Raw genomic sequence first — 14,765 nt, forward strand, 5'->3', positions numbered from 1 at the left:
TGAGAATTTTATAGAGGGTCTATGAGTAGGTGTTCTCATGACAGTGGAGAATAGGTTGGACTGGATGTATGAAGATATGAGAAAAGTGTGTAGGAATCCATTGCTGGGGCTCTTTTTTTTAATGTTTATTTTTTATTTGAGAGAGAGAGAGAGACATGTACACAGGTTGGGGAGGAGCAGAGAGACGGGGAGAGAGAGGATCCAAGGCAGGCTCTGCACAGATCCTCTCTCTCCCTGCCTCTCTCCCACTTGAGCGCACACTCATTCTCTCTCTCTCTGCCCCTCCCCTGTGTGCTCTCTTTCTCCCTTTCTCTTAAAATAAATAAACTAAAAAAAAATAAAAACTGCTAAAAGGCATACCTGAAAAACCAATAAAGAAGTTAGTTTGGGGAGTGCCTGGGTGGCTCATTTGGTTAAGCATCCGACTTCGGCTCAGGTCGTGATCTCGCGGTTCGTGGGTTCGAGCCCCGCATCAGGCTCTGTGCTGACAGCTCGGAGCCTGGAGCCTGCTTCAGATTCTGTGTCTCCCTCTCTCTCTCTGCCCCTCCCCAGCTCACACTCTCTCTCTCAAAAATAAATTAACATTAAAAAAATTTTTAAAAAGAAGTTAATTTTGAAATTGTAACAAGTAATTGAATGAAAAGATGACGGGAAAGAAAGACAGGGAAAGAAAAAACACGGGATAACTAGAAAATAAAGAGCAAGATGGTAGGCTCAAGTCTAGTCCTATTTTCATTATTTTAAATGTCAATGAACTGAACACTATACTTAAAAAGTAGAGACTATCAAACTGGGTTTAAGAAAAAGAAATGCCCGGGGCGCCTGGGTGGCTCAGTCAGTTAAGCGTCTGACTTCACCTCAGGTCATGATCTCACAGTTCATGGGTTTGAGCCCCGCGTTGGGCTCGAGCCTGCTTGGCATTCTCTCTCTCCTTCTCTCTCTGCCCCTCCCCTGCTCACTCTCTATCTCTGTCTCATTCTCTCTCTCTCAAAATAACTAAATAAACATTAAGAGAAAGAAAGAAAACAAGAAAGAGACTCAGCAGTCACCGTGACCAAGGGTTTACATAGGTGCCCGCTACCTAGCATGTTCTGGAACTGGACCCCCTGAACGAAAGGAGGTATGCCACATCAACCACGTTGTTGGCGCACACGGTGTAGGTCCAGTAAACCATCTTTGTTAGTGTGGGAACAGTGGGAACGCTGGACATTCAAGTTCCCGGATGCTAACCTTGCAGACAGGCCTTTCTAAGGAGAGCAGTCTTAGGCCTGGTGGATTAATCTTTTCTGAACAGCATCGTTGTCTTTTTTTTTTTTTTTTTTTTTTAGTTAAACGGCTCCAAGTGTTTCACTTGTGTATAATAACCAAAGTTCTTCTGTTGACTTTTTTTTTTTTTTAATTTGGGGTTCAAAGCAAGACTTAAAAATATTTCCCCCTGGTAGGGGCACCCGGCTGGCTCAGTTGGTAGAGCATGTGACTCTTGGTCTTGGGGTCGTGAGTTTGAGCCCCACGTTAGGGGTAGAGATTATATACATACATACATACATAAATTTTCCCATGGTAGATCTAGGATTTCGTTCATGTATCAAATTAGTGATCATCATTATAGGTGTTCTTTAAAATTTTTTTGTTTCTCTCAACCTAAAATGCATGCTTTGTGTGATACTATAATAGACGATAAAATAATACTATACTTCCTACGTTAAAAAAAATTTTTTTTAAGTTTATTTATTTTTGAGAGCAAGAGAGACAGAGCATAAGCTGGGGAGGGGCAGAGAGAGAGGGAAACACAGAATCTGAAGCAGCTCCAGGCTCCGAGCTGTCAGCACAGAGCCCGACGCAGGGCTCGAACCCACGAACCACGAGATCATGACCTGAGCCGAAGTTGGACGCTTTACCGACTGAGCCCCCCAGGCACCCCCCTGTACACTTCCTACATTTTAAATCACATGTTTAGAGCAGTTTTATATTTGACAGTTTGTTGTATCCTTCCAAACAGTGTGATGCCTTTTCGTCTCTTTTCCCAGCACGATTACGTGGTGTTCATGATGGTCTCTTCACTGGACAAATAGATGCCGTGGATACTTTTAATGCCACTTATCGAGTCACTTTTGATAGGGCAGGGCTCGGGACCCACACCGTCCCTGACTATGAAGTCCTGGTGAGTATTTCGTAATACACGCACATTTATGCCTTTAAGGACGCTCTGTAGAATCTTCTTACAGGCCATTTTGTGAGGGACTCCAGATTCCAGGTTACAGAGGAAGAGATCCCGGGGGGTTTGGCACCTGGAGCAGAACGATATCAAAGTCTTTGACGTTCCCAGAGCTAACGTCCTTCCCCACGCAGCATTCGAGTGTGACAGCACTAATCACTCCTCACTGAACAGTCTCGGCCACAGAGCACTCTTGGTCCGGCTGCTTCACTAAAGTCTACTCCTCTTGCAAGAGGATTTGAAAAACATGAAGTAATGTCTTGCACTTTAACATTTGTTCTCCTCTTTTAGCCTCAGAATTGTGTGCTTTTTGCATGGTGAAATTAAGATGGAAGTACGTGAAGTAACTTACTCAAGACCCTAGAGTGGGCCCTGCCAGGCTGAGACCAGGATGCAGGCCTTTTGAATTCGTGATACAGTCCTTTCTACTACTAGACCACTACTTCCTGATCGTGCTTGATTTAGCAATGCCTTGAGAGTTCTACACCTTTCTGATCAGTCAACATAATTTTAAGAACTCAGACAACTCTGCAATCCGATAAAGTTTTTATAAAGTGAATAATTAACTGTTCATAACAGTTGGTTTCCTCTGAGCCTCATGGGAATTAAATTATTCACTCTCAACCTCCCTTTTTTTCATTTCTATTATAAACGTGATTTTTAGGGATTATGAACTTAAATTTCAGAGCACCTGAGTGGCTCAGTCATGTGAGCGTCTGACTGTTGATTTTGGCCCAGGTCAGGATCTCACAGTCATGGATTGAGCCCCATGTTGCTTCTGTGCTGAGCTTGGAGCCTGTTTGGGATTCTCTCTCTGTCTCTCTCTCTCTCTCTGTCTCCCTCCCCCTTCCCGTCTGCCCCCTCCTCTGTTTGTGCACTCTACCTCTCTTTCTCTAAAAAAAAAAAAAAAAAAAAATCAAAATTTCTTTGTCTCCTTAGTGCAAAGAGAGAAGAATCTTCCTTTTCTGATTTCTACTTTTTTTTTTTTTTAATTTTTTTTAACGTTTATTTATTTTTGAGACAGAGAGAGACAGAGCACGAACAGGGGAGGGTCAGAGAGAGGGAGACACAGAATCTGAAACAGGCTCCAGGCTCTGAGCTGTCAGTACAGAGCCCGACGCGGGGCTTGAACTCACAGACCGTGAGATCATGACCTGAGCCAAAGTTGGCTGCTTAACCGACTGAGCCACCCCGGCGCCCCTGATTTGTACTTTTTTTTTTTTTTTTTTTTTTTTTAATTTTTTTTTTTTCAACGTTTATTTATTTTTGGGACAGAGAGAGACACAGCATGAATGGGGGAAGGGCAGAGAGAGAGGGAGACACAGAATTGGAAACAGGCTCCAGGCTCTGAGCCATCAGCCCAGAGCCCGACGCGGGGCTCGAACTCACGGACCGCGAGATCGTGACCTGGCTGAAGTCGGACGCTTAACCAACTGCGCCACCCAGGCGCCCCTGATTTGTACTTTTTAAAAAAAATTATGACTGTTTATCTTGAGGACTTCCTTATCAAACATACTTTTTAGAAAGGAGAAATACGAGAGAGAGAAAGTTTGGACTATCCATAGAGCAACGTGCCCCAGCCTTCAGGTTTTTGTTTTTGTTTTTGTTTTTTTCTTTAAAGGATGCAATCTTTCAACCTGTCCTTTCAAAAAAGGAAAATTGCCTGTCTGGTTCATTAATGTAATTTGTAATGTGCTTTATGAGATCACCCACACATTTCTCCCTGGCCAGATAAGAGTGGACTGGACTGGCAGTGGGTGGCAGGGAGACCGCCTGCGGCACTCAGCAAGCACAGGTGGCCACAGGACACTTTCATATTAATCTGGGATTTTCTGTTTTGATCCTTTGGTCTTTTCCTTAATTGTTTTTTCCGTTCAGCCTTTTGATAGCAAAGTCGTTTTTTTTTTGTTTTTTTTTTTAATGTTTTAATTATTTTTGAGGCAGAGACAGAGCACAACTGGGGGAGGAGCAGAGGGGGAGGGAGGGAGGGAGGGAGAGAGAGAGAGAGAGAGAGAGAGAGAGAGAATCCCAAGCAGGCTCCTTGCTGTCAGTACAGAGCCCAACGCGGGGCTTGAACTTACAAAGTGTGAGATCATGACCTGAGCTGATCTGAGCCACCCAGGTGCCCCAGCAACGTAGTATTTTCACACTATGACTTAAGGTTTAGCCCCCTGACCTCTGTAGGATAAAATATTCTGTGATGAATCCTGGCATATGGGCTAGTGCGTCTCTCCAGCTGAAACGTAATGTTTTTAAAGCCGAAACAATTGGTAAAGTTATTTGAGTCTTGTGGATTTCTCTCTTTTCTCAAAGAGTAATGAGCCTCACGAGACGATGCCAATTGCTGCCTTTGGACAAAAACAGCGGCCTTCTCGGTTTTTTATGACGCCACCACGGTTACATTATACTCCTCCTCTCCAGTCACCGATTACGGTAAATATTTTTTAAATGGCATCTGTAAGTGATGCCATCATAAATGATTCTTACGCATGTGAGTTGCATTTGTATGAAATACACATCTGTGACGGCACCTTCAGGAGGTGGCTGCGTTATCTTAAGTCGTCAGTTAAATGAGTACATAGTTGCTTCAGCTCTGTATTTTCCTTTTTGTAAGATTTGTAACGTAATATCCATTAAAATAGGAATTACTTTTATCTAAAAATAAAATGCTTTCTTTTGAACCGTCAGTGGTTAAATGATTCCCTTTTGTTCCCGTAGGATAATGACCCTTTACTAGGACAGTCACCGTGGAGAAGTAAAATTTCCGGCTCTGACACTGAGACGTTAGGCGGTTTCCCCGTGGAGTTCCTGATCCAAGTGGTAAGAATTGCTCAGAGTAGCTTGGTGTGCTTCTGAAAAAAACTCAGTGTCTTCTGTGTTGTTAAAGCTGAAAATTTGTCAATGACCAAATACTTTTACTTTTTTTTTTTTTTTAATCATTGTGTTGTTTTTAAGAACTCTTGTTATTTCCAACAAAGCTTGAAAGTAAAAGTCACAACAGGCAAAAAAAGACTTAGAAGTCTTCTTTGTTGAGCTTTTCTTAGGTTTGGTTCTTACTATTTTGCTGTGTTAGGACCTCTAACATTACAGCATATGCTCTGTCACATTCTGAATGGTTACCTTAATAACTTGTTAAGTATGAGGGGTTTTTTGTTGTTGTTTATTTATTTTGAGAGAGAAAGAGTGCAAACGGGGTAGGGGCGGAGAGAGAGGGAGAGGGAGGGAGAGAATCCCAAGCAGCCTCCGTGCTGTCAGCACGCAGCCCGACACGGGGCTCGATCCCATGAACCATGAGATTCATGATCTGAGCCGAAATCAAGAGTTGGACACTTAACTTCCTGAGCCACCCAGGCACCCCAGAAGAAGAGGGCTGCCTGACTCTTGATCTCAGGGTTGTGAGTTACAAGCCCCATGTGGGGCATAGAGATTACTGAAAAATAAAATCTTAAAAAATAATAATAAAAGAAGCGGTTAGGAAACCAAGAGTCCGACGCTTAACCACTGAGCCGTCCAGGTGCTCCTGAAGGCTTGTATTTAGTGACCTCAGCGCATCCCGCCGCCGTCAGCTGAGCTGTCCTGATGCATCAGGTTGCTAAGTAGCGATCAGACACTGAGCCATGCAAGCCCCACCTGAAGCGAGTGTAGAATCTTCTGTAGAACAAGATCCCCGAAGAGCCTGATTCAGAAGAATGCAATGAGCTGTTTTCTTTGAATATGCCGTTAAATAAATGATTTACTTTTAATCATAGTCTAATAATGTTTGATTTGTTTCTCTTCCTTTTGTGAAAAGAAAAACCACTTTGGCTGGGTGGGGGTAGAGTAAAAAAAAAAAAAAAAATGTCCATAACATAATTTGTTAAAATATTCAGTGTTCCCACTTGCAAAATTGATGTTATTTTAAGGGAAAATTGTGTCATTTATGTGGGTATGTATAAGAGTTAGTATTCCTTGATCATATGTTCACAAATAGGACACGTCATTTTTTAAAGAACTTCTTTCTTTTAAATAGTGGAAGTAAAAGCAAAGCTAATATGTCCTATTTGGACAAGTGTGTGTGTGTGTGTGTGTGTGTGTGTGTGTGTGTGTGTGTGTGTGTGAGAGAGAGAGAGAGAGAGAGACAGAGAGAGACAGAGAGACACTGACCAGCAGAGGGAGCCAGAAGCTAAGTACTACTGCACTACTTCTAAAGCATTGATATTTTTAGTAATGCTTAGATGTTTGGTTTCAGTGCTTAATCTTAAAATTCAAAAACTAGGTGTAAACCTCCATTAAAACACTAATTTCATTATTATTTTAAGCTATCTAAAAGGTAAAAGTTCTTTTATGTACTAGTCTTTTGTGTTATGTAAGGTTCCATGAAACGCAGGTTGCTCTTGTTAATATTAAGCTTTGAAATACATACATATTTAAGTAATCTCTCTGCCCAAAGTGGGCTTGAACTCATGACCTTGAGATTAAGAGTTGCACCCTCTACTGACTGAGTCAGCCAGACACCTCTGAAGTAGATCTATTTTTATCTTCTTCTGTTCTGAATATTTTTTCTTATGACAAAATAAATACTAAAAACTTTGGCAAGTTTTCATAATTCATAGTTTACAATGAATTTTCTTTTCGAGGGAACTTTTTTTAATGTTTTTTTTTAATGTTTATTTTTGAGAGACAGAGCATGAGTGGGGGAGGGGTAGAGAGAGAGGGAGACACAGAATCCAAAGCAGGTTCCAGGCTCCGAGCCGGCAGCACAGAGCCCAAAGTGAGGCTCAAACCCACAGTGAGATCATGACCTGAGCTGAAATCGGGCACTTAACCGACTGAGCCCCCCAGGCGTCCCTCGAGGAAACTTTTTATTTCCTGGGGTTAGGGATTTTGAGGAATCTAAAGAGACTGGTCTGCTTTTTCAGAGAAGACTCAGTTTTGAAAAGAATTCAAAGGAAACGTCATGATTTTCTATCAAAAGCAAACACCACAAAACTGAAATAGAAACAAAAAAGGGACCCTTGCCATCTTTTACTGCTTCCAACTCTAAAAAATCACACATAGTTCCATGAAAATCCAGCACCTTGGAGGAGAAGGGAGGCCTGTCCAGAGATCTAAATACAGTCACTAAATACAGTCTGTCCCGTGACAGTCCTGGGGCATGTCTTACCAGCACCTCTGCCCGGATCAGCTTAGAGGCCAATTTCTTAGGGCGCCTTAATGTTGAAAATGTACAGACTTAAAAGCAGTAGCTTCGGGGCGCCTGGGTGACGCAGTCGGTTAAGCGTCCGACTTCAGCCAGGTCACGATCTCGCGGTCTGCGAGTTCAAGCCCCGCATCGGGCTCTGGGCTGATGGCTCAGAGCCTGGAGCCTGTTTCTGATTCTGTGTCTCCCTCTCTCTCTGCCCCTCCCCCGTTCATGCTCTGTCTCTCTCTGTCCCAAAAATAAATAAAAACGTTGAAAAAAAAAATTAAAAAAAAAAAAAAGCATTAGCTTCGTTTACTACGTCTCCATGTGCCCGTCCACCAGCTGGCTGGTCCGATATCATTGCTGCTCCCACCTCCGTCTCCCTTTTGCATTATTGAGAAGCAGACACTAAACATCATATCCTTTATATGTAAATGTATTCGTTTATCTCTAAGAGATAAAGGCTCTTTTTTTCTTTTTTTTATAAAAAAATTTTTTTTAACATTTATTTGTTATTGAGAGACAGCATGAGCAGGGGAAGGGCAGAGAGAGAGAGGGAGACACAGAATCCGAAGCAGGCTCCAGCTTCTGAGCGGTCAGCACAGAGCCCAACTCGGGGCTGGAACTCACAACCCACGAGATCATGACCTGAGCCGAAGTCGGACGCTCACCCACCTGAGCCACCCAGGTGCCCCGTTGTTTTCTTTTTTTTAAAGAAACACAACTAAGTTGTGTGAGCTCAGTTGGGTGACCGACCAACTTCGGCTCAAGTCGTGATCTAATGGGTTGTGAGTTCGAGCCCCGTGTCAGGCTCACTGCTGTCAGAGCAGAGTCCACTTCGGATCCCCTATCCCTCTCTCTCTCTCTCTGCCCCCTCCCCCTCTCTCTCGCACGCACGCACATGCTCTCTCTCTTTCAAAAATAAACATTAAAAAAATAATAACAATTAAAAGACAGAAAAAGAGGGGCGCCTGGGCTGCTCGGTCAGTGAAGTGTCCGACATCGGCTCAGGCCGTGATCTCACGGTTTGTGGGTTTGAGCCCCGCATCAGACCCTGTGCTGACAGCCCGGAGCCTGCTTGAGATTCTCTCTCTCTGCGCTTTGTCCTTGCGTGCGCGTGTGTTCTCTCTCTCGCAAAATAAATACACTTTAAGGTCGTCGAGTGTTCTTTTTCCCATACGACTTACTTGTTGAAGAAACTACTTTTGTGGGAATTTTTTGTTCTGACAGGAGACCTGCACATTTTCTATGTTCCTTTATGTGACGTGGCCCCGGTGACGATCAGTGCCTCGATGTAACCGTTCATTAGCATCACAGCGTGGCACTGCTCTCGTTCTGTCAGTCCTTCTTTGTTTATTAACTGAAATAGCTTTATAAAGAAAAACTTCCCCTAACCTATTATCTGGTTACCCGATGATCTGGTTTATATGGTTTGTATAGGAAGAAAGGGTAAACACAGGATTCTTTCTCTTTGTCTTCCAGCTTATAAAATAATGAGTTTGGTCACTAGCATTCTCCAGTAATGATTAATGGTTTTACGGCATCGGTTTGAACTCCTAAGTTTCAACATATTTGTGCTTCCATCCATTGAAGGGGTTATTCTTATTGGTCCCTGAATTGCCCCATGTTGGGCCAGTGAAAGCTTGTTCAGGCTGACTGCTTAGTCCTTTTGACATGTCCTGGTTACAGTGGATTTTTTTTTTTTTAATATTTTGCTGCCAGCCAATCAGATTTATAAAATAAAAACGCCTGTGCTACATTTATTTACTTTGAAACGCTAAAATCTGCTAAAATATCATAGTTGAGAAATTGGTAATTTGATGTCTCTTTTACTTAAATGCTGCTATTTATTCCAAAACATTTCTTTGTCTTTGTCCGTAGACCAAATTATCAAAAATCCTCATGATTAAAAAGGAACATATCAAAAAATTAAGGGAAATGAACACCGAAGCAGAAAAATTGGTAAGGATGTTTCTCTTTTTTGTTTGCTTGTCTAATTTTCAAATGGTGGGGACTTCTGTTATCTGAGGATGTACAAATTTTTTACAGATGAAAACCTTGAGATAAATGTTATTGTTAAATCCTCATTTGCTATCTTTATCTCTCGTTGTACTGAACACAGCCGAGCAAATTGTCAGTGCAATGCAGTTCGTTACCCCAGACCTCATTATGCCACCGAGTGTCCGGTTGAACGGGATTAATGGGTTTGCTGGGTTCGTTGACAGTTTGCGTGAAGGTAGGCCCCCTAGCGTTGGCACCTCTGACTAAGGAAGTCGTGTTAACAGTGGTTATGAAAAGTGAGTGATCCGGAATGAATAAAATCCAGAAATACATAAATTGGCATATTCAGATTATCTTGACACTGTTTATATCCTATTCTGTTCATCTAATCGGTCCAAAAACGTGAGAGTCCCCATTTTATTCATAGGAGAGAATTATCAGAGTTTCTTTAAAAATGTAAAAACTTCGCTAGGAAAGTGTTTGAAGTATACTGGAAGTCATAACTTGCTTATGGATTTATAGGGTGGCAAATAGATTTCATCCCAAGCGCTGTCTCCACGTGATTGCACATGGTCTTGTGGGAATTTGGACGTAACGGCGAGCTCGTGACCGGCCTGGGCGAGCACTGTAGCTAGTTACCCACCTCTGCAGGAGAGGGAGTCAGCGTTACCCATCCGTCTCTAGTGTGTGCGGGCAAACGCATGGACAAGCGATACCCGAGTGAGAGGGGAACAGTCTTCTTTTAGGATGATGGGATTTTTTTTATCTGAACTTGACTTCGAATTTTCTAAGTTGAACCTCCGTTTTATGGAATTGGAAACTGAAGACCGAAGACGTCAAGGGATTTCAGTCTAAGATCATCTGCTGTTTGGTAGTACAAATACCAAAACAGGCTTCTGGGTCCCAGCTTAACTCACTTAGGTGCAATATGACGTTAGTATCGACAGAACAGAGACAGGGCTTATCAAAGAGAGCAGAAAATTAACCGTAACATTTTGCCGTGACACGTCCTAAACATAAAAATACGTGTACCTGCTTCTTTCCTGCTGGACTCTTAATTCTTAGTCTTGGTTTCCAGCAGCTCTACCCCTGCCCTTTTCGCTACGCTCCCCCACTGCACCTCCTCTGATCACTTCGTCATCTCTTCCGTCTTTATGCACAATCAAGTCACTTCACTTCCGTGTCACCAGCTAGGACTTTCCCTGCGTCTGCGCTCCACACCTTGAACTAACTACTGGGCTCGCCTTAGCCTGCTTAGCGCTCCCTACTTCGAATGGAGGCCCGATTGGATGTTGGCTTGCTTCTTGGCATGAGAGAACTTTTTAGAAGTCTAGATGACTTGATATGTTTTATCGTTAGTTTTGTTTGATTTATGATTAAAAACAGTTCCCATTATAAAAATCCAATTATTGTAAGACTGATGACAAAAACCGTGGTTCTTTGGGGCGCCTGGGTGGCACAGTCGGTTAAGCGTCCGACTTCAGCCAGGTCACGATCTCGCGGTCCGGGAGTTCGAGCCCCACGTCAGGCTCTGGGCTGATGGCTCAGAGCCTGGAGCCTGTTTCCGATTCTGTGTCTCCCTCTCTCTCTGCCCCTCCCCTGTTCATGCTCTGTCTCTCTCTGTCCCAAAAATAAATAAACGTTGAAAAAAAAAAAAATTAAAAAAAAAAAAAAAAAAACGTGGTTCTTTTATTAAAAGAATTTTTTTAATGTTTATTTTTGAGATACAAAGAAACAGAGCATGAGAAGGGACAGGGCAGAGAGAGAGGGAGACACAGAATCCGAAGCAAGCGCCAGGCTCTGAGCTGTCAGCACAGAGCCCGACTTGGGGCTCGAACTCACAAACTGTGAGATCATATCCTGAGCCGAAGTTGGACACTTAACCAACTGAGCCACCCAAGTGCTCCAAGATTTTATTGTTTTATTCCCCCCCCCCCCAAGATTTTATTGTTTTAAATGATCTCTCCACCCAATGTGGGGTTTGAACATACAACCCCAAGATCAAGAGTTGAATACTCTACCGACGGAGCCAGCCAGGTGCCCCAAATGAGTAGTTATATTTAACATTAATAAAGTTCAAGCCCTGCATCAGGCTCACTGCTGTCAGCGTGGAGCCCACTTCGGGCTCTTTTGAATAAAGGCAAAGACTGCCAAACTGGATGAAAAATAAAACCCCAACTCTATGATGAACGCAAGAGACACATTTAATATTAAAGGATCCTGAAAATATAAAGTTTTAAATGTATGAAAAGATATACAGGGCAAAGTTTTAAAATAACAGAAGGTCTGACAGCTATATTAATATCTGACAGTAAAATTCAGGGCAACAGATACTGGATATAAAGAAGTTTACTTCTTAATGATGAAAAGTTATAATTTCAAGATAATAATTTGAAACTTATATGTACCTGATGATGACTTCCAAGTACATAAAGCAAAAATTGACAAAATTCAAAGGAAAAGATAATCCCACTCTGTAGAAGGACAGTTTCCATAGCCCTCTTAGTAACTAATAAAACAAGTAGTCTATTCAGGAGGGGTTCCTGGCTGACTCGGTTGATAGACCACGTGACTCTTGATCTTGGGTTGTGAGTTCAGGCCCCACGTTGGGCATAGAGCTTACCCTGCATCGGGCTCTCTGCTGTCAGCTTTAAAATATATCTAATAAGGATATAGATTTTAACAACACAGTTAACAAACTCGATCATGCTGGCATGTATAGAATATTATACCTACCAGCTATAGGGTACCTATTATTTTCAAGTTCACATAGAATATTTACAAAATTTCGGGACTTCTGGGTGGCTCAGTCGGTTAAGCATCCACCTTCGGCTCAGGTCACAGTTCTTTGTGTTCAAGCCCCACGTCGGGCTCTTTGCTGACAGCTCAGAGCCTGGAACCTGCTTCTGATTCTGTGTCTCCTTCTCTCTCTCTGCCCTTCCTCTCCTTGTGCTCTGTCTGTCTCTCTCTCTCAAAAATAAACATTAAAAAACTTTTAAAAAATCATTAAAACTAAATTCTGTTTCGACTTGCCCAAGTCACTTTATATTTCCATGCCTTCCCTGAACTTTCCCACCATTTAAAGTGAAAAAGTCTTGGGATACCTGGTGGCTCAGTCAGTCTGACTTCGGTTCAGGTTATGATCTCATAGTTAGTGGGTTCGAGCCCCGCGTCGAGCTTCACTCTGCCAGTGAGGAGCCTGCTTGGGATTCTCTCTCTCACCCTTTCTCTTTGCCCCTCTCCCACTCTTGCTCACTCTCCTGCTCTCAAAATAAATAAATAAACTTTTTTTAATTTTATTTATTTACTTATTTATTTATTTTAAAGTTTATTTATTTTTGACAGAGAGAGAGGCAGAGAATTGAGCAGGAGAGAGGCAGAGAGAGATGGAGACACAGACTCGGAAGCAGGCTCCAGGCTCTGAATTGTCAGCACAGAGCCCGACGTGGGGCTCGAACTCCCAAACTGCGAGATCGTGACCTGAGCTGAAGTCAGATGCTCAACCGAGCCACCCAGGCGCCCCAATAAACTTTTTTTAAAAAGTTATTGGAAAAAAGCCCAGAAGCTCGAATTGTTACCAAGAGGGAGATGGGAAAGGAAAGAGGCCTCGGTTCTTTTCTCTGCCACAATGAAGAATTGGAGGACGGCAGAGCACAGGTAGAGCAGACAGGGTTTTATGAAAGTCCGTTCGTGGGGAGGAGCACGCCAGTCGACAGAGCCCACAGCCTGACAGGCCCTGATAATGTAATAATCAGCCGACTCCTCCTGTCCTTTCCCGGGATGTACTCGAGGGGCGCCTGGGTGGCTCAGGTTAAGCATCCGACTTCAGCTCAAGTCGTGATCTCACGGTTCGGGAGTCCGAGCCCCTCATCGGGCCTACTGCTGTGAGCGTGGAGCCCACTTCGGATCCTCTGTCCCGCTCTTTCTGCCTGTCGCCTGCTTGCGCTCTCTCAAAAATAAATTCAAAAACCAAAACCAAACCCAAGATGTAGGGGAAGTGCCTGCATGGAGTAGGAAACCACGTCATTTCTATTCTAGAGGTGCAGGTCAGGTAAGGACAAGCGCTGCTGTCTGCACAAGGGCAAGAAGCTTAACAGACAGCTCTTCCTCTGCTAGGATGTTGTAACCGCACACCGACTCCTAGGTGGCTGCACTGGGGTGCTCCCTGGGCGGCCCTCGGCCGGGGCTCCGTCAGGAACGTCTCAGGCCCGCCCTCCCGTCGCCCGTGCCTAGCTTCCTGCCTCACAGAATGAACTACATATCCAGAGGCTCCTCCATTACGTATCCAAGAAAATTTAATATGGATACGATATTAACGACATACCAGAGTTGACAAAATGGCAAAACTCCTTAAACATTAAAACATTCCTTGAAGGGGTGTCTGGGTGGCCCAGTTGGTTTAGTGTCCGACTTCAGCTCAGGTCATGATCTCACAGTCTGTGGGTTCACGCCCCATGTCTGGGCTCTCTACTGTCAGTACGGAGCCTGCTTCGGATCCTCTGTCACCCTCTCTCTGCCCCTCCCCTGTTCTCGTGCTTGCTCGCTCGCTCTCTCAAAAAAAAATTAAAAAAAGAAATTTAAAAAAAAGAACATTACTCAAACACCCAGGAAGTCTGATGATGTCCAAAGAAAATATGGCACTTCCATGGGCATAAAAAGATGAAGCAGACAGTGACTGATTTTAGGGGATCTCCAAGTGGTAACAGATCGACAGTCTACTCACGTTAATATCTTGATTGAGTCTCACAATGCAACACTCTCAAAACATTTAGTAAAATCATTCCAACTGGTAAACATAACCTGGGCATCGGTAATAATATGTTTCAAACACACTCACTCAGGATTCCCGGCTGGCCCAGTCTGTGGAGCGTTCGGCTCTTGATCTCAGAGTCGTGAGTTTGAGCCCCACGTTGGGCATAGAGATTACTTAAAAATAAAATCTTCAAAAATAAATAAAACGTATTCACTCATTATGTTAATGTTACAAAAGCACTAGCATTTAAACATAAACCTGGCATTCAGGTTCATGGGATAAGATCAAGGCACGACGTATCAGATTACTGTAGAATGATACGTTTCCCAAGGAAGGAAAAGCCTAAATCACGTGTTTACTTAGAGAATCGAACCTTAAATTGTTTAGGGGCGCTTGGGTGGCTCTGTCGGTTAAGCATCCGACTTCGGCTCAGGTCATGATCTTGCAATTCATGGGTTCGAGACTCACGTCGGGCTCTGTGCTGACAGCTCAGAGCCTGGAGCCTGTTTCGGATTCTGTGTCTCCCTCTCTCTCTGCTCCTCCCCCGCTCGTGCTCTGTCTTTCAAAAATAAACATTTAAAAAAAAATTTTTATAAAGAAAAACTTCAATGAATGCTATTGCAAATTGTGTTGAT

At 43.3% G+C, this 14,765-nt stretch overlaps 1 protein-coding gene across 5 annotated transcripts in view; it reads left to right on the plus strand.

The window, feature by feature from the left end:
- The window catches only part of LIN9 (lin-9 DREAM MuvB core complex component), a 64,438-nt gene that overhangs the window by 32,592 nt on the left and 17,081 nt on the right, over positions 1-14,765 (plus strand). For all 5 annotated transcript variants that reach the window (XM_045453256.1, XM_045453260.1, XM_045453258.1 and 2 more), the window contains 4 exons: positions 2,028-2,161; positions 4,529-4,648; positions 4,934-5,035; positions 9,258-9,338. In XM_045453256.1, the coding sequence (XP_045309212.1) occupies positions 2,028-2,161; positions 4,529-4,648; positions 4,934-5,035; positions 9,258-9,338 (437 nt within the window). The remainder of the gene's footprint in view (positions 1-2,027; positions 2,162-4,528; positions 4,649-4,933; positions 5,036-9,257; positions 9,339-14,765) is intronic.

Source organism: Leopardus geoffroyi, chromosome C3, assembly GCF_018350155.1.
Source record: "Leopardus geoffroyi isolate Oge1 chromosome C3, O.geoffroyi_Oge1_pat1.0, whole genome shotgun sequence".
Classification (NCBI taxonomy): domain Eukaryota; kingdom Metazoa; phylum Chordata; class Mammalia; order Carnivora; family Felidae; genus Leopardus; species Leopardus geoffroyi.